The 20,536-nt window shown below is 41.1% G+C and overlaps 1 protein-coding gene across 1 annotated transcript in view; it reads right to left on the bottom strand.

The window, feature by feature from the left end:
• Positions 1 to 14,226: 14,226 nt before the first annotated feature.
• LINGO1 (leucine rich repeat and Ig domain containing 1) overlaps positions 14,227 to 20,536 on the bottom strand; it is a 45,938-nt gene continuing 39,628 nt past the window's right edge. Inside the window, exon 3 of the mRNA XM_074236313.1 lies at positions 14,227 to 16,622. Coding sequence (XP_074092414.1) covers positions 14,769 to 16,622 — 1,854 coding nt within the window. The 3' untranslated portion in view covers positions 14,227 to 14,768. The remainder of the gene's footprint in view (positions 16,623 to 20,536) is intronic.

The raw sequence follows: 20,536 nt of genomic DNA, 5'->3' as shown, positions 1-20,536 counted from the left end.
GGGGACAATGAACACTTACCCCTCTCATTCCGTGACCTGCATTTCTCAATGCAGCTTAAACTCATGTTCACTTGGTTGTCTGGAATCTGCAGTCTAACCTTTGTTTTTTTTTCTTCTTTTCTAAATTAAGGACCCACATCCACTGAAGTGAGGAAGGAAAAATGAACGAGTGACTTCTCTTCCTGGATAGTCATATGGCAAGGCTTTATAGCAGTATGACCCATTGAATTGAAACCAAAGGACCTGAGTTCAAATCCCAACTCTATTTTTTAAGCCCCCATTTTCTTGTCTGTAAAATGATGACCATGGTGTTAATGTAGTGGTGTTGATGATTATGAGAGTGATCGTAATAGCTAGCATTTATTTAATCTTTTAATATTTGCAACAACATTTGCTTTATGTATGTTATATCATTTGATCAGTGATGAGATTGGGCTCAATTACTTCCATGGTCCTTTCCAGCTCTTGTTTTTTTAGGAACTGCAATCATCCTGTCATTTCCATAAGAAGGAGCAAGGAAAAGACTTTGGCTCCATCAGAAGGCATTTCCGTGTCAGAAACAAGACCATGGATCATAGTTCTAGAGCTGGAAGGGACTTAATAGGTTTTCTAGTCCAATCCTATCATTTTACTAATGGGGAAACTGAGTCCCAGAGAAGGGAAGTGACTTGTCTAAAGACAAACCAAGAGTTAGTGACAAAACTAGGTTGAAACTCATATCTCCTAATGAGCAGTTTATTTTTACGATGCCTTTTTATTCCACCAGAAGAAAGAAAGAAGTAATGGCATGTATACAGGTTAGAATCCAGAGTCCTTTAATAGCTAAATTAGCCATCCCTTTCCTCTTTCTCTTCTTTTTTAGGTCTTTAGGTCTGCCCTCTTTTTTCTTCCCAGTTTGACCCTTAAACTACCTGGAATATCCACTTGGGCAAATTTTAGCTCCCCCAAACTAGGAGCCATCAAGATGTGATGGAAAGATACTATGCATGACTATCAGAAGGCGCCCATCTCTAACAAACATCACCTTAGTTGAGGCTCTCAGCATTTCTCATTTGACTGGAATAATGCATTCAGTGTTAGTGACACAGTTTAGGAAGGTCATAGACAAGCTGGAAAAGATGAGGGGACTGGAAATTGTGGCTATATAAATCCATGCAAGGAAGTGCAGATGTTTACCCTGGAGAAGTGAAGACTTGGGTGAGACATGACAGCTGTCTTGGAGTATTTGAAGGGCTGTCACAAAGAAGAGGGATTCTTCATGTCCTGCCTGGCCCCAGGGAACAGAAATGAGAAGTCCTAGGTTTCAGGGTAAGGTTTCAGCTTAATACAAAGAAAATTTTCTTGTGGATTAGAGAGCACAGCTCTGTCTCTGGAGGTAGTGAGTTCCTCACTGATGGAGATCTTCCCCAAAACTTTGTGGGCTTGAGGGAGGGTGACTGTAAATAGGACCACAGCATTCAGATCTCCCTCATATTACAAATGAGGAAATTGAGGCTCAGAGTTATGTCTTGCATATAGACTCTCTGACTGTAAATAAATTTATTTTTCCACTACATGTTGTATATATCTGGAATATTGTAGAGGCAATTTTATGTTCTGGGAGGAGTTGGATGGATTAGGCTCTGGAGTCCATTGCAACTCTGAGATCAGTGAGTCTATGACTGGTGGTGTCTTTAGGGGCTGAATTGAGATCATATGCTGAAAGAGAACCCAGGAGCAATGAAATTCTCATGTATGGTCAAAGCCAAAGGTCTGCCCAGATTGGCTTCTTGCTGCCAACAGAATGCACTGAGGACCTGCTTGGAGAGGTCTTTATATAATCATGCCCAAGCAAATTGGGGAATCTTGAACTGGTGGTCTGGTTTCTTTGCTTAGTTTTATTACTAATCCGGTGTTTGACTTTGGGTAGGTCACTTCTTTTGGTTAGATCTCAGTTTACCTCTCTACAAGACAAGATGGTTGGACTAAAAGAGATTTAAGACTCCTGCCTTCTCTGATGGTCTCTATTCTATATATCAAGATCTCTTTCAGGTCTAACCTCCCACATGCTGCGTTTTAAGGCCCCCTCTAACTCTGCTAGTCTGTATTTCTTTATACTCCAGCTTTTCTCAGTAGCCATCTATGGCTCTGCCATTCATCAATGTGTCCAGATCTCTTTGGAATCCATTTATATTTTCTGCCTGTACCACCTCTAGGGGGTAATGAGTTCTCTAAGTTTATTATCCTCTGTGTGAAGTTGAATACTCTGTTGTTTGTCCTAAACTTACCTCAAAGAGGGTCCCTTAGATGAGTATTTAGGGATTTGATCAATAAGCCTCAGCCTTTTGCTGCTGAAGAGCTACAGTATTTGTTATCTGTCCCCATATGAAATCTCTTTCAAAAACTTCATGGCTCAAAGAGAGAGGCTTTGAGACTGTCATAGTCCCCGTTCTTTTGGAGTAGGGAAGATAGATCATCCAAGCTCCTCTGTCACTTTAGGTCTTCCAGTGGAAGCTGGTTGACCCTGTGCCAGTCATGTCACCTAAGACATTCCTGGTCATAAAGGTTTTTGGACTGGATGAACTCTGGGGATAAATTTCTAACTTTTAGTGACAGTGAATCTATCCAGCCTGGGGGGTCCTTGGAAGAAAGGGGTATTTCCCAACTGCCATCTCCATGAGAGCTCCCAGGTGAGAGCTGACCCCAGGACCACTTCTGGGTTGAAGCAACTGGTTCCTAAGGCTCCCAAAGACTTGGAAATACTTTCTCTTTCCCAGGAAGTTTCAAAGTCAAGCCTTGGAGGTAATGGAGTAACTATGGTGCTCCATATGCCTCAATGGCGTAATAAAACAGCTGAACCAACCCAATGTGAGCATAGGCTGAACTAAAAGGAAAATAATGATAACCCTACAATCCTCTGCCCTGGTCTAAGTAGGAAGACACAAAGAGAAACAATTTCAAACCAAAGAGAGAAGGGAGACTGTATAAAGAGACTGATATGATTACACCTATGTTTTATAAAATTGCATATTGACGCAAAGACCAATAACCAAGGATGAGACTAGAACAATGACAGAATCCTGTGAGAAACAGCAGGAGTTCCAATCATCAGAATGAGCTAAAGTTAGTGTGAGAAGGTTAGGATAGCAAAAAAAAAATCTATTTTTAAATTCTCTATTGGGTGAAAGAGTAGCATCAAAGAAGAGATGGGATCACGCCTCGAGATGGAAGGTATGATCAAAACAGATGATGGAGAGAAGGAAGATCTGTTCAACTCACTTTTGCTTCTGTGTTCTCTGCCAAGAAGAGAAGAGGCAGAGCAAATATGACTAATGAGATGATAAATGAGATGTCAGGAGGTGGCAAGAAAGCACTGAGTTACCCTTGATTAGTTCATCAGACCACTAGACCTAGACAGCCTTCATCCTTAGGTGCTGATATTGTTGAATAATTATCAGTGATTGTCGCAAGATTGTAAAGAATGGGAAACATACAACATGATTGGAGAAGGCAAATATTTCAGTTTTATTTAAAGGAAAAAAGGACAGAGTATATAGACAATAGGTCAGTGGACTTGAAATTGATTATTGTCAAAATTCTAGGTGGTGCTATTAAAGGGATGGCAAGTAAACTCTCAGAAAGGGAAGTGGTGATCACAAAGCGCCGACATTGCTTCATCAAGAATGAATAGATCGGGGTGGCTAGGTGGCACAGTGGATATAGCACCGACCCTGGAGTCAGGAGTACTTGAGTTCAAATCCGACCTCAGACACTTAATAATTACCTAGCTGTGTGGCCTTGGGCAAACCACTTAACCCCATTGCCTTGCAAAACAAAACAAAACAAAATAAAACAAGCAAAAAGAATGAACAGATCATCAAGACAATTCTGAAGGCCTTATCCTAAAGAATGCCACCTATCCCCAGACAGAGCTGATTGTGTATGAATATAGATTGAAGCACACTCTTTTTTTCCTTCCTTCTTCTTGAGCTTTTTTTTTTAAACTTTTTGCAAGTCGGGGTAGGAGGGGGAAAAATCTGTTTTCTTTTACAACATTACTATTTTGGAAATGTTTTATATGACTATATATTTTTAAGTTATATCAAATAGCTTGCTTTCTCAATGAGAGGGAGGAGTGGGAAGAAGGGAGAGAATTTGAAACTCAAAATTTTAAAAATGACTGTTAAAACTCCTTTTCACATGTAGCTGGGGAAAATGAAATAAAATAAAATTTCAAAAGAAATGAATGGATCTGCCAGAGTAACCTCATTTTACTAGAACAGGAGAATGTTATGATTTACCTCAGTTTTTACAAAATGTATTCTTTTGGTTAAAATGGAGGAATGTTGCTTTAGATGGCAGTACAGTTAGATGGATGAATGATTGAATGATTGGACTCAAAGACTAATCAATAATGTTTCAATGGATAGATTAGAAGGAGGTCTTCAATGGAATTTCTATGGGATCTATGTTTCACATCTTTTAACAATGACTTAAAATGACATGTCTATGTAGTTTTCAGAAAACATAAGGCTGGTCACTTAGTGGATGTCACTTAGAACACTGGGATTAATCTAACAAGATAAAATTTAATAGAGACAAAAGTAGTCTTAACTTTGAGTCCACAAGTATAAGATGGGTGAGATGGTTAAGCTGCAGTTAGTCTGAGGACTATTTGGTGTTGTCAATAGTATTATATGTTATCCTTTCCCCACCCATCTCACAAAAGAAAAAAAAATGCCTAATGCAATCATTGCTTAACAGTCATTAGTTTAACCTCATTGAAGCCATGGTGTCTAGATACAGGGAGGAGATAACACAATAATCCCCTACCCTGATCTCACTATATCACAAGTATTACATTCAGTTCTGAGCATTGCCTTTTGGGAATACCATTGAGAAGCTAGAAAATGTCCAGAAGAGGATGACTAGCATGATGAAGAATCTCAAGATCACATCATGTAAAGATGGGCTGAAGGAACTGGTCATGGTTATCTTGTAGAAAAGCAGATGGAAGGGGAACATGATATCTGTCTTTAAGTATCTGAAGGGTTCAGCCTCCATAGGGAGCAAAAAAAAGAATTAGATTTGTCTTTCTTGGTTTCAGGAGGTAGACTTAGGAGCAGTGGTAGAGAATTTGAGGAGGCAAGTTTCGATGTGATACAAAGGAAAAAGCTACCCAGTAACTGTTGCTAACCAAAATGGAACCAGCTAATTTTAGAGGAGTTGCCCTTTACTTTATGTTTTACAATAGATATTGGATGGACAATTATTGGATTTCTGGTAGAAGGATGATTGTCATTCATGTATGAACTGGAAAAGATGGCCTCTGAGATTCTACAATTCAAAAAAAAACCAAAAACGAACAGGACTGCATTTTGGCCCTACAGTCCCAAAGACAGAACTGATGGTGTCTAAATACAGATGGAGCACAATATTTTTCTTGAGGTCTCTTTTCTTTTTTGCAAGTGGAGGGTGGGGTAGGGACTCAACCTTTTGAAATTATGGCCAGCTTGGTGAAGCCCATGGATTCCTTCTCCAAATAATGTTTTGTTGTCTACATTCATAATTGAAGAAGTGCTATGTTTCAGCTAGGACTTGATAAAAATAAGTCTGTATTTTCACATGCAAGCTCATGGGTCCCCTGAAATCCATCCACAGACCCCAGATTAAGAAGCCCTAGACCAGAGAATGGTGATCCATCAAGCAAGGAGACTTGAAACCAAACTAAATGTTGATCTCTTGAGTAAAGTGGACATGTCTAGTTTAAATAGGAGGAGATTTAGGGAAGGCATGATTACTGTCTTCAGGTATTTTATGGGCTGTCACAAAGAAGAGCAATTAGTCTCATTCGACTTGGCCCCAGAAGGCAGAACTAGGTACAGAGAGTGGAAGTTAAAACGATGGAAGATTTCAAGCTTAATAAAAGAAAAAGAAAAATCAACTTCCCTCCCAATGAAAGCTGTGCAAAATAGACTGGATTCTCTTGGGCAATAGTGGGGTCCTCCATCTTGGGAGGTCTTCTGCCGTAAGACTCCTCCTGGGGAACACTAGGATCAAATTTGACTAGTTAACCTAATGTCAATTCTGACATTTTGTGAGTCAAGGATTCTCTTAGAAATGATATGTTCAGTTCCATGGTCTCTTTCTAGCTCTTGAGGCCTGGGGTAAAAAGGGAACAAATGGAATCTGTCTGTCCCTTTCTCCTTTTGCTACTCCACTCTTTTCCCTTACTTCATTTCCCTGAAAGGAGCTCCTCTCAGCATTGTCCCACATTGACCTGATTAAGTCATGCCCTGGGTATTTCACAGCCAGAGCCCAGCTGAGGGTTTTATACCAGTCCTTGGGTATCCTTGACCTAGGCTTTCCAAGGACCTCCAGGCCTCCTAAGTGAGGGAGAACCTGAGGAGAAGGAACCTGAGACAATAGCATCGGTGAGGCCTCTTTTCTGCTCTATCACCAACCTGACCTGAATCTTTTACAGAGATAAAAATCAGAGCATCTTCATGCAGAAGCCTCAGATGCTCTCTGAACAGTGTGTGGAAATGGGAACATTAGTGCCACCATAGGAGTGCAAAGAGCTGAGAGGAGGGAGCCAGGCACTATGCTGACTGAGTCCCTGTCAGATTTTTCAGATCTTTTCAAAAAAACGTTATCTTTTCTCCCTTGTTTATGCCTCTTAATTTTCCCAGCCCCCTGTGTCTGTCCAGATGCCTGAAGATATTCAGTCTTACTCAGCCTGTGTTCTCCCTACCACTGTTCTCTGCAATTCATCCCACAGAGCAGTCTCTATTCTTCAAATGGTGAACAATGTTTCAGGACCCAGTTGGGTCCTTAACACAGAAAAGTGGCATTTAATGTAGAGATCCCAGTTTGGGCTCTCAGAGATTGGGTAGGGGAAGGGGGAGGGTAGGAAAGACTGAGCCCACAGGGCCTGGTGTTTGGCTTGGTAAAGCCTTCTAGAGATAGTATGGCATAGTGAGATAACATTGCTAAGGTGCTTTGCTTAAGGAATGCTTGTTCCTTCCCATTCCACACTCTGCAATGGGAAGTGTTGGATTCAGTCAGAATGCAGGATTAATTACTGGTGCTGCCAATTACTAGCTGAGTGGCCTTGGACAAGTCACTTAATCTTGCCAAGTTTTTGTTTTCTTATTCATCAGGTGAATTAGAAGACCTTTCTGTTTTGAATGTAAGATCCTATCATTCAGAGTATGTATGACTCCTGGCTCTGGTCATATGACCTCTGTGACGCTCATCACAGAACAGAAAAACGACACCAACACCCAATGGACTTTTCAAGGAACAGGATCATACTAGTAAGAGGGAAGCAATATGAGAATCCATCAAGTTCAGCTCCCTCATGTCACAGATGAGGATGACCAGGAGAAATAACTTCAAAGTCATAGTGGTAGCAATGAGAAGAACTGGGATTTTGGCACCCAGAATTTCCACTATACTTTCTCATTACTGAGATGGTGTCATAATTCCATTTTCTATCTATAAAATGACACTGATCACTTCTGTCCTTTCTACATCAATAAAAAATGTAATAATCCTTGTCCTTCATTCTCAAAGAAGACCATGGCATCAGGGAGGTGATGCCATGACAAGCACATGACTTGGATTTGAGTGAGGGGGTCGATGCTAAGTCACCAACCTCCCTTTCTCCTCCAGAGTCATCTGGGTCCAGTGGCCAGATATAAAACAGGTTGACTGGAGAAGACTCTGGATGGGAGGCAATCAGGGTTAAGTAACTTGCCTGGGGTCACACAGCTAGTTGGTGTTAGTTATCTGAGGTCAGAGTTGAATCTGGTCCTCCTGACTTCAAGGTCAGTACTCTATCCACTGCACCGCCATCACAAGAATAGTCGAATGAGATAATCAATATGACAGGTCAAGCCATAACTAAGATAGGGCAAACAGAGCCTTGGGGTCCCAGAGTAAAGAAAATGTAGACTGCACTTTTACTCCAGAAGGAAGGACCAAGTGAACTTAGCAGCTAGGTAGTGAGAATAATTACTTTAGGAAGCTACTAGATGGTTGCTTATTTCTTTTTTTTAGGTTTTTTTTTAAGGCAATGGGGTTAAGTGACTTGCCCAAGGCCACATAGCTAGGAAATTATTAAGTGTCTGAGACTGGATTTGAACCCAGGTACTCCTGACTCCAGGACCACTGTGCCACCTAGCTGCCCCGGTTGCTTACTTCTTCTAGAAGCAGTTCCTTCTTTTTACATCTTGCCTTGTTCCCTCATTGGGCAATAGCATTTAGGGTCTCTGACCCAGTTGGTACCCTGAGGGCTCTGTCTCCCCATAAGTCCTTATGTTTTCTTCTCAACTGCTTCAAACCTGAATCACAGTGCTATTCATATAAAAGGTTGAAGAAAATGTAAGTGGCTGGTTATGGAGATGATGACAGGATTGAAATCAGAAAGACCTTGGTTCAAATTTCACTTCTGACACTCACTAGCATTGTGCTATGGATAAACCACATAACCTCCATAAGTCTCAGTTTCCTTACTTGTAAAATGAGGGAGTTTGCCTTGGTGGATTCCTAGGCTCCCTTCCATCTATGATACTATGAACCTGTCAAAGTTGCTACTCATTATCCTCAGTTAGAAATTTCCTGGGCAGCCCAGATGTCAACCCAATTGAACATAGATAAAGTCCCCTAAAAGTAAAGTTCAGGGAAGTTGTTAGTCCTGCTTCAGGGATGGAGAAGCTTGGGGAGGGGTGGGAAGAGGAAGAATCAAATGAGAAAATCCCTAGTCAAAATCAAATGTGCTTGTGTGATGATCAACTAAGATGGTGTTGCTCATCTCAGCGTAAAATAATCAAAGACAATCCTAAAGGATTTATGATGGAAATGCCATCCACACACAGAGAAGGACCTATGCAGTCTGAATGCAGACCAAAGCTTACTATTTTCAATTTTAAAAAATTGTTTTGTGTTTTTTGGTTTTTCCATCTCATGGCTTTTTCTTCACTTTTTGATTCTTTTTTTATACCATGATTAATATGGATATAGGTTTAACATACTTATACATGTGTAACCTATATAAGATTGGTCTCTGTCAGGGGAAAGGGGAGGGAAGGAGAAAAATGTGACACTCAAAATCTTACAAAAATGACTCTGGAAAACTACCTTTGCATGTAACTGGAAAAATAAAGAAATAAAATATTCAAAAACAATCAAATATGCTAGAGATGAGTCTGAGGTGAACCTCCTATCTCATCAGGAGATTGCTGTGTAATTCTTAGAAGATAAACCCTTGACTTTATTGATAAGGCCTGGACAAGGTCACACAGGGATGGGGTCTCTAGAATCTAGAGAAAGGGAAGTTAGAGAGCGAGACTATTCAGAGAACGTTTAACATAATAAGGAATTGTAGAGAAGTAGACTTGAACCCTCAGGTTGTGAGGAGTGGGACTGTGGAGTTACTGCAAAATATTCTCCAATTTGTATTTGGAGCTGGAAATAAGCAAGAAGACCTTTAGAAAGATGAATAAATAATATCTTACATACATGCATAATGACTTTTCAAGTGAATGTAGATGCTGTTGGGATTAATAAAATTAAAATTCATTTTAAAATATCACTGAATTCATAGCAGCTTTTTTTGCCCATCCTGTATTTTCTCAGTAAATTAGGCTTGATGTAATGAATGCTAATAGTGTTGCTACTATTGTGGTGGAAGGGGTCCAGTAAATTTTTTTGATGCTAAAAAAGTGTCTCTTATTCTCACAGATTGGGAATTCGTGTTATAAAAAACCATGGCATGACTAGGTTTTAGAATCAAAGAATTTGGTCCCTGAATCCTACTCTTACCACATTTAACAAGGGGTCAGTCATCCATCTTTGGCTCAAAGACTTCCACTGCAGATGGGAACCTGTTATCTCCTGAGGCAGTGGACTCTATTTTTGGTCAATACTGTTAGTAGTTTTTTCTGTATATAAGACACCATTAGGAATGAGGCCCAGAAACTCATTCTAATTCTAAATTCTCCATTTTTTTGCAGAAAAAGAAATGGATCCAAAGAGGGATCTTATAGTAAATGACGGGAGTCTGAATTTGAATTTCGGTTATCTGACTCCAAATCAACGCCTTTTTGAATCATACTATGCTGTAGCAAGGCATTTAACACTTAGCCTTTCCTCTTACTTGGTTTGTAGACAAAATGGGAGACAATTAGGTGAATTTGTGGTTGATTGAATAAATGGATCTAATCAGATGTAATTAATGTCAATTAGGAGGAAAGTCTCTACTGAAGGTCATAAGGCCCTATTCTCTAACATGCTCTCTTCAATATTTTTATCAGTGACTTGGATGAAGACAGAAATGAATTCTATATCATATTTATAAGTCCCCAAATTCTAAGAGATAAGGAATATATTGAACTTCAAACTTAGACTCCAAAAAGATCATGGTCAGTTGTAGTGATCAGCTGAGTTTTAGAAGATGAAAGCTAGGAAGAATCAATGTAAAGTCTTCTATAAAGGCCAAAAAAATCAATTGCACAAGTACATTCTTTGGTAACCATGTCATATTCTTTTGAAAATGACTTGGGAATTTAAGTGGACAGGTAGCTCAGTATGAATCAATGGTGTGACACAGCAGACATGTGATTGATTTGCATTCATAGAAGTCTACAAAAGGAGACTCGCAGGGAGGCTGATTGAAGGGTAAGCCATTATAGCTATCTTTGAGTATTATTAGGACTGTCCCTTGGAAGAGGAATTGATCTTGGCTCCAGAGATCAGAATCAGGAATAAATGAGTCTCTGTCAGGACCCACATGAATTTTCTTTTGTACTGCTCCAAAATGGGTTTCATGAATTCTAGTTGTGTAGATATCATGTTTCCCTCCTGGACTGTAAGATGCATAAGGGAATGGGCTATATTTACTATAGTGCTCTATATGCAGTAGATGTTTAAAAATATTTTTTCTAGGAGGCATATTTCATGATATCATAACTAATAGACCCATAACTCTTGAACTGAAAGAAATCTCGGAGGTCATCAAATCCAACTTTCTTGAACTGAAGCCTAGGGAGGGTCAGAGACTTTTCCAAGAGCACAAAGTGGCAAAGGTGGGATTTGAATTCAGATCCCCAGCTCATAATCTAGTACTCTTCCTTCTGGGCCTTAATGATTTTAGAATAATGAAGGAATGGCTTCTCAGGAATTAGAGTTGTTCGAAAGGAGACAGAATTCTCTTGGGAGGTAGTGAGTTTCCTGACAAATGGCAGCTAGAAGGCCACTCCCTAGGGATATTTTGGAGAAAATCCTAGAGCTAGACCAGGGGTGCTGTTCTTGGGATCCACCAGCTTTAAAAAAATATATCTATATCTATATCTATCTGTGTGAGTATGTACATACATTTCTGTATATATAAACAAGACTATTGCAATATAATTAGTTACCTTTGTAATCTTCTAGGTTTTATTTTATGTACCTGAAAACAGGACCTGAGAAGGGGCTGCTTGAGCACCATGTCACCAGAAAAGCTAAGATCCCCTGCAGGCCTCTGCCATTCTGACTCCTACATGCACGGAGAAGGGTTGGCAAGGTAACCATGGAGGTCTTCTCCTGCTCTGATGTTAATTTAAGGACATTGATTTTTCTAGTATATTACTGAGTCATCCAAAGGAAGCAGATTTGTAGACTTTGGGCAAAATAGTTCAATTCCCCCTCTGACCCTCAGTTTCTTCATTTGCAAAAGAAGATTCCTTCCCATTTTCAGATTTTAGTATTCTGTGACAGCTCCAAGGACTCCCATACTTACAAAGTTGCCTGGTATCACATGGAAGAGAGAAAAAAATAAACCATACTGTTCTCCACTTCCTTCAGTAAACACTTTAGGCTCTAATTCTGTTTACCCTGAGTCCTGGCAGGAGGACACCAAGTTAGGGGATGCCCAGTTTCTGAAAAGATATATCCATCTCCCTAGCCCCATTAAGGTAATGGATACTGAGATACCACCTACAAAAACTTCTTCATTTCACATATGTGGAAACTGAGACTCAGGGAGGTTCAGGAATTTTTCCAGTCTATAAACAGAAGCCCTCTGTAATTCTCCTCAGTGGAAACCAGGCCCCATATTTTCATTACTCTCAAGAAATATGTTTTGCTAGGGCCTGGCCCCTAGACTATAGTTATAGAAAGAACTGTACTATGGTGTTCAAAGAATACTGAATTTGGACTTGGAATCTGTCACTTGTTCTGGCAGGCATATATATATATATATATATATATATATATATATATATATATATATATTTCAATTGGACCTTCATTTTCCCATTTTTAAAATGTGGGAGTTAAACTTAAGGGTCTCCAGGGTTTCTTCTAGTCCCTAACCTCTAGTGCCAATGATCAGAAAACCCCAGAAGGCCCAACCTTCCTCCAGTCCCTGTATAGACTTCAGTTTCTGCCTGTGGTAAGATGGATGAAGAGACTAGGAACCCTAGGGCTAGTCAGGGAAGAGGGGGTGAGTGGACTGGAGTGTGAGCCACTGCTCTTAGCGCTCCCCACATCCTGACAGGGCTACAACACTCTTCCTCTCCTCCCACCCCCAACCTTTCCCCAGGCTGCTGACACCAGTCCTAGCTCAGAGGAGACATCACAGCTTTCATTCATTCCCTTCTCACCTCCCTCATCCCAAGTCAAGGCAGCTGTTAAAAGAGGGAGGAGGTTATTGATACATCCTCGTCATTCCCAAGAGTCCCAGTTTTCTTCCTTCCATCTCTTCTACCTTTCCTATCACCCCATTTGATGTCTAATCTGGCAAGTTTTGCCTCCTGTTACTCACTTAGGGGAGACCCAGTGAATAGTCTCCTAGGATTAAGTTTAGTCTATCTGGCTTCAGGGAGTCAAACTAGGATCCCAGGTATAAAGGACATTGAGGACCTCAAAGGTGATTGAATCCAAATGGCCTCATTTTGAAGACAAAGAAACTGAGGCCGAGAAGGAAAAAAAAGTAGTTGCCCAAGGTCAAAGAGATGGGAAATGGCCACGTCAGAATTTATACACAGATGTTTCCATTCCAAAATCAGCACTTTTCTCACAGCTTTAAATGGGGAGTTGCAGAGAGGCCGTTGGCTCTTTATAGGGCAGAGCAGAAATCCCAGAGGTTTGTAGGACAGTGGAATGGCCTACCTCCACAAGTAGTGAGCTCCCTATCACTGGAAATATTCAGGAGAGGATTCCTTCAGGAGATTCAAGGTCCCTTCCAGTTTTAGGGAAAGCCCTAAGGGCCTTCTGTTACCAAGAGCCACGGAACCATTGACACTGAAATTAGCTATTTTAATGACTATTCCAACTTTTGACCTTTCAGTATGATACAGAGCCATTGGTAACCTTTAGGAATCAAGAATTCTTGGTGTGATTCCAGACATACCTGGGTAACTTGTGACCCACCCCCAGGTATCCTCACCATTTAGACGGAATCATAAAGACAGATTGGTTGAGCTCTTCCCATCTTGTCCAGTGAGGAGCATCCCAGGACAGAAGCCACCCAGGACCAGGTAATGATAATAATAACCACCACAACAGTAAAATAATAATATAATAATAACGTCCATGATAATAACTCAAATTTATCTAGCTCCCTCTGATTTAGAGAAAGCATTTCCATTGGTTATCCAAATCTAAAAATAGTCCTGTGAGGTAGGAGGACAGGTTTCATTTATAGATAGTTAAACTGAGGCTCAGAAAGAGGGAATCAACTCACCCAAGTTTACACAGCAAGGCAGTGGCAGAATTGGGGCTTTAACCCAGGGCTTTTGCCTTCTGAGTTAACAAATACAAAGATTCAACATCCTTGGCTACACCCATGATTTCCCCCATACATTCTTGACTTTGGAGAAACCATAGGGCAACCACTCATCCCTAGCACTGAATGGTGGGCAACTTTTCCTCTCCACACCACTCTGAATCTCCACAGCAGGTATTGGGGGAACCCCCAAGTTGGAATCCAGCCTTATTTCCTAGGTGACCCTCAGACTCCATTCCAGCCTCTGGGATGGGGCTTGACTAGAGAAAAATTTTTTTCTGAGCAAAAGAACCAGACCTGGAGACTGAGGTAGGGATTGGGAGAACCCGAACAACTTTGATCACTTCTCCAGGGGAGGCCCTCTTCACAGGGTAAGAGAAGATGAAGGAGGAAGAGGAAAAAAAAGAGGAGGAAGAGAAGAGATCTGATTGGTCAGAGGGTCTGGACAGATCAGGAAGTCAAAAGTTTGCATTCCAACTATCTATAGGAAATAGTTTTTTTTATTATTTCAAGTTTTCATAAAAATCCATAATTATTGAAACCCAAGTTACAGAGGAAGTTCTTAACTTTTTTATTGATTTATTGAATTTTTTTGTGTTTGTTGGTTTGTTCATTTGTTCATTTGTTTTGTTTTGCAGTGGTCTCTGACCCCAGTCCGTCAGAGTAAGTCCCTACAAACACTGAGTCTGCACACCTGGCCAGATGTTGTCCTTGTATAAAGAGAGCAGATGGTGAAGGTTGGGGCCAGGCCAGGGCTGTGTAGTAGACAGGGGATGAGGGCAGAAGGGGTGAGATGGGGTGGTAAGGATGGGAGAAGTGGAAAGGGGGGAGAGAGAGAGAGGAGAGAGGGGGAGAGAGAGGGAGAAAATGAGAGAGAGAGAGAGAGAGAGAGAGAGAGAGAGAGAGAGAGAGAGAGAGAGAGAGAGATCGCTGTGTTAAGTCTCAAAGTTTCATGTCCTGTGGGTCCTGGGGTGGTCACTTCTTACACCCCTGGGCACCCTTGCCCCGCCCTGTCTCAGATCATTTTCATATTAAACTTGCGAGGTGCATCAGCAGAACTGATGCCAGCGTCCGACTTGCGGGGGACATATTCAATTTCAATGTTGTGCTTTGTGTTGCCTTTTCCTCGGCTCCAGAGAAACAGGAGGACAAGGCAGAAGAGGACCACGCCCAGGAAGGAGATGAAGCCCATGGTGGTGGCAATGATGAGAGTCTTGATGTCAAAAGGAAAAGGCACCGTGGCTCGCGTGCTATTGGCGTCACTCTCATTGGGCAAGTTGGAGATGAAGGCGAAGGTCTTGTTAGGCTGATGGGGCCAGTCGGGTGAGTAGCTCCGCACATGCAGGTGAGCCAGCATGGAGTCATTACCCCCAGCATTGGCTGCAATGCACAGGTAGGTACCGTTGTCCTGGATCTGGGCATAACGCACCTCCAAAGTCCCGTCAGGGAAGACTGTCAGTCGTCCATTGCTCTTGGCAGAGATGAGGTGCTTACGGGGTGATAGCCAAAGGATGGCGGGTGGTGGGTCCCCATCAGCCCGGCAGACAAACTGCACCGTGTGGCCCTCGTCCACAAACACCTGCTGGGGCTTGCGGTCCCGGATCCGAGCACGACGACAGGTGAAGTAATTAGGCAAGAGAACATCGGGGAAGTCTTTGAACTCTTTGCCCTGGACGAATTCTGGAGTGGCACACGTTGGCTGCTGTTTATTGAAGTTGAGCCTCCAACGACGCCGGAAGACCCAGAGGAGGCGGCAGTCACAAGCCAGAGGGTTGTTGTCCAGGATTAGCGTCTCTAGGTTGCCCACTGAGTGGAAAGCAGATTCTTCTAGTGTGGTCAGCTGGTTGCCGGAGACATTGAGGATGCGTAGGTAGTTGAGTCCTCGGAAGGCATAGGGCTCTACCATCATGAGCTGACCACCAACCAACTGGATCTCCTGCAACCGGAGCAAGTCATGGAGCATGGAACCCTCAATGGTGAGGATGGGATTATAGGATAGGTTGAGGAAGCGGAGATAGACCAGATGGCGCACTGAGATGTAGGGGATGGCGGTCAAGTTGCAGTGAGTAATGGACAGCGAGGTCAGATTGAGGCCATAGAGGCAGTTGGATGTCATGGTGTCCAGATATGGCCAATGGGAGATCTCCAGGATCTTGAGCCGGTACAACCTCTTGAATGAGTAATCCCGGATGGCATTGATGTTGAGATGGCGCAGCCTCAGCACGATCAAGCCATGCAGATGGGAGAGCGCCTCCGTGGGGATGGAGGTCAGGTTACATTTCTCCAGGGTGAGCTGTTCCAAGCTGTTGAGGCCACTGAAGGCTCGGTGGGAGATGTAGACGAGGTCATTGTCCCCCACCTCCAGGGACTTGAGGTTATATAGGTCTTGGAACATGTAGTCCAAGAGAATGACGATCTTGTTCTCGCTGATGTCCAGTTTGGTCAGGTTGCTAAGGCCCGTGAAGACACCCAAGGGAATGAGCTTGAGCCGGTTACTGCGGAGCCCCAGAGTCCTGAGGTTGAAGAGATTGTTGAAGGCGCCAGGCTCCACGGCACTGACGATGTTCTCATTGAGCTCCAGCTCTTCTAAGTGAGGGTAGCTGGCAAACTCGTCCTGGTTGAGTGTCTTAATGCGGTTTTTACCCAGGTCCAGGAGCCGAGTCTCTGTGGGGATGCCTTCTGGCACAGCAATGAACCGCTTACGGTGGCAAAGGACAGAGCGCTCCTGGGGCAAGCACTCACAGCGAGGTGGGCAGCCCGTGGCCGAGCCTGACAAGACAGAGCCCAGCACCAGCAGGAGGATTGGCTGCCAGCAGGCCAGGATCGGGGTGTGCATGCTAGCGTCCCCGGTGATCATCCTCTCTCTCACCTGCAGTAGAGGCAAACACAAGACATTGGGCAAAGCATTAGAAAGACTCTAGCAATGGACTGGAGAGACACAAGTTAGAGCAGAAGGGACCTTAGAGACCCTCAAGACCATCCCCCTCCTTTGACAAAGAAGTAAACTGAGGCTTAACAAGATACTGACTTGTCCAAGGTCATACTAGTAATGGGCAACAGTGTGGCACGTGAACCAACAACTTTGGATTCTAAACCAAGTGATATTTCTATTGAATCCCTCAAGGGGAACAAGAGGGAACCATTATAACAGAAGTAATGGATGTTTCTATCATGTTTTCAGGACAACAAAGACCTCATCCTTTGCTATTTTATTAAATTTTCCCAAGCCCTGAGAATGGTCAAACAGATCTGAGTATCCCCATCTTGTAGCTGAGGAAGTAGAAGCTCAGCAAGCAGTGTCTGGTATGTAGTCCTACAGGAACATGTTGTCTTCCTCAGTAGACTGGAAGCTCTTTGTAGGCAATGTGTCATTTATCATGATCCAAGAGGGCAGGGATGGACAAGAGGGAAGAAGAGGAGAGACTTTAAGAATACAGAATTTGGGGGTGGCTAGGTAGCACAGTGGATAGAGCACTGGAGTACCTGAGTTCAAATCCAGCCTCAGACACTTAATAATTAACTAGCTGTGTGACCTTGGGCAAGTCACTTAACCCATTGCCTTGCAAAAACCCTTAAAAAAAAGAATACAGAATTTTAGGGATTATTCAGCTCCCACTAAGAGTGTATTATGGTTCAATTTCCCATTGACTACTCCAATAAGTTTCCCCTGCAATGTGTCAGACACTCTGCTAATGCTGCAGATACAAAGTGAAAATGGAAATGAGCCCTGACCTCAAAGGGCTTCTGTTCTATTGAGGGGAATGTGTGTGAATGTGTATAAAAAAATTTATATATTATATATATGGACATTTATTATAGATGTATATGTGTATATTTGTATGTATATAGATGGATGTATGACATTTACGTATTTAGGAGTTCGAATCCAACTTCAGCCACTTGACACTAGCTGTGTGACCTTGGGCAAGTCACTTAGCTGTGATTGCCTCACATCCAGAGCCATCCCCAGTTGTCCTGATTCATATCTGATCCCTGGATCTAGATGACTCTGGAGGAGAAAGTGAGACTGGTGACCCAGCAAAGCACTTCCCTCACTCAAATCCAATTCATGATTGACATAGCATCACCAACTTGATGTCATGATCTTCTTTGAGAATGAAGGGCAAACATGATGATGATGATGATGATGAGATTTGTGAGATAAATTAGTGGTGAAGCTCCTGACTCCTCATTGGCTCTCATGCTATCCTGTCACAATCTATATTTGTATTCCCAACCACTAACACAATGTCTGACATTTTTAAATGACTATATAAAATTCTTGTTCATTAATTGATGACTAATTTTACCATCCTTCTCATTGGGTTAGGATTTTCTCCTGGATGTCTCAAGGCAGCCCCCATATACCCTACAGAATCACATAATATTGAGTTTTTTCCTCTCAATGGATTTAGAGACTTGATAGGGCATCTCATCCAACTTTATTTTTCACAGATGAGAAAATGGAACCAGAAGACTGGAAAGGACTTGGCCAAGGTCATACAGGTAGCCAATAGGAACTGCTTGAGTGGGAAGCACAGCCACTCCTTGTCCTTCTTTCCTTTGTCCTTTCCATCTTGGTTCCTTTTCCTTCCCCATCTGACTCTCCAATCCTTGGGGACCCTTTATTCTCCCTTTTGCCAGAGTCACACACGCTCCAGTGACCCACCAGCAAAGAAAACATCCTGACAGGCGATCGATAAGTAATTGGGAAAGCAGCTGGGGCCATCTCTGGTGTGAAGCCTGGAAATGGTGAGAGATAAATGGGCCTTTTAGCACTGGGTGGGCAGGCATATCACGCCTGGCCCAAATGAGCTCCAGAACTGGACAGATCCTCCGAGGTCATTCCATCCAATTTTCCCTTGTATAGATAAGGAAACCGAGGTAGAAAATGTGAGCTGATTTGTCCAAGGCAGTCCGGGTAGTAGTGGATTCTAGGATTCCATATCTAGTCTTTTCTGCCTTGAAATTCAGGTCACACTAACGGTGGAAAAATCCCATCCCCATCCCCATCCTCAGAAACATCCCCATCCTCCTCACTTGGCGATTCCTCACAGGTCTAATAACTCGCTTTATACTTTCTTCTGATTCCTGAACAATGTTCTTTTCACCAAACCATTACTGACCTAGGACCATGGAAGACCATCCTCTGTTATCTATACACACACACACACACACACACACACAGATGTATCCCCTCATATATTTTATATCTACATATATAACCTGTCACATATTTTATGTCTACATACATATATATCTTCTCTTATATATTATATATGTACACACATATCCTCTCTTATATATTTTATATGTACCTATATATCCCCTCATATATTTTATATTGACCTATATATCCTCTCATATATTTTCTATCTACACACATATCTTCTCATATATTTTATATGTACCTATATCTCTTCTCTTATATATTTTATATGTACCTATATATCCTCTCATATATTATATATTATATATATATGTAATTGGGAAAGCAGCTGGGGCCATCTCTGGTATCTCTCTCTCTCTCTCTCTCTCTCTCTCTCTCTCTCTTTATATATATATATATATATATATATATATATATATATATCCTCTCATATATTTTATATCTACATATATGCTCTCTTATAAATTTTATATGTACATATATATCCTCTCATATATTATACATACACATATACATGCATATATATAATTAGATAGTTAAATAATATTATTATATTAATGTAGACATATGTTATGATTTTTCATGTGTGTTCATTTATAAAATCCCATTTACATTTCACACAAGAAACACACATGTTTATATGAATGTGCTATATTAATATATATGAAACTGAAAATATTCCTGATAAAATTTCACTTAAAACATGTGTAACTATATAGAACATAAACCAATGTACTTATGTTGGTACATAGAATATGTTTCCTGTTTCAAATATGTAAAAGACACATGTAACTGTATAGTGATATATAAATATATTTTATAAATACATGGAACTATATGTATTCATGTTCCAATTTCCTATACAAAACCTATATGTAACTACATAGACTATGAAATCGTATATGAAAATACACATACAATTTACATATAGAAGGCATGTAACTGTATATAGTATATCAATACATGTAACTATAGATGCTATTCACATTTCATATGTGAAACCTATTTGTAATTGTATAGAGTATAAATATATAGAATTCTCTTCACATTTCATCTGTTTGAAACTTATGTGCATAACCATGCATAATATAACATATATTATATAATGCATATAATAAATGTTTTGTAAAATATGTATAAAGCTATCTATTCCTTTATGCAAGTCATCAATGAAGCATAGATATGTAACAAGATAGTATATAACTATATGGAATCATATGGGATGATGCAGAAAACCCTATTCACATTTCATACATGTGAAACACATGTGATTACATATAAATATTACAGAAAGATATATTCCTGCTCACATTTCACATGCAAAACATGTTTGTAACTATAGATAGTGAATAAATATCTATGTAACTATATACATACATAGTATTTTGTTCACATTTCATATCTAGGAAACATGAATGTTATACATATACACCTATCTATGAATATATTCTTTAAATATATCTTCAATTGTATAAATAAATATACATCTATAAATTCTGTTCCCATTTCAGATATATCTACCTGGTGACTATACTATCATTCCCTACAGCAGCTCTTGTACCCTGAGTAACCACTCAGTACCATATTCTAGGTTTTAGGACTCAGAGACATCA

The sequence above is a fragment of the Macrotis lagotis genome, chromosome 4, assembly GCF_037893015.1.
Source record: "Macrotis lagotis isolate mMagLag1 chromosome 4, bilby.v1.9.chrom.fasta, whole genome shotgun sequence".
NCBI classification, from domain to species: Eukaryota; Metazoa; Chordata; class Mammalia; order Peramelemorphia; family Peramelidae; genus Macrotis; species Macrotis lagotis.
This window is presented reverse-complemented; position numbering and strand designations above follow the sequence as displayed.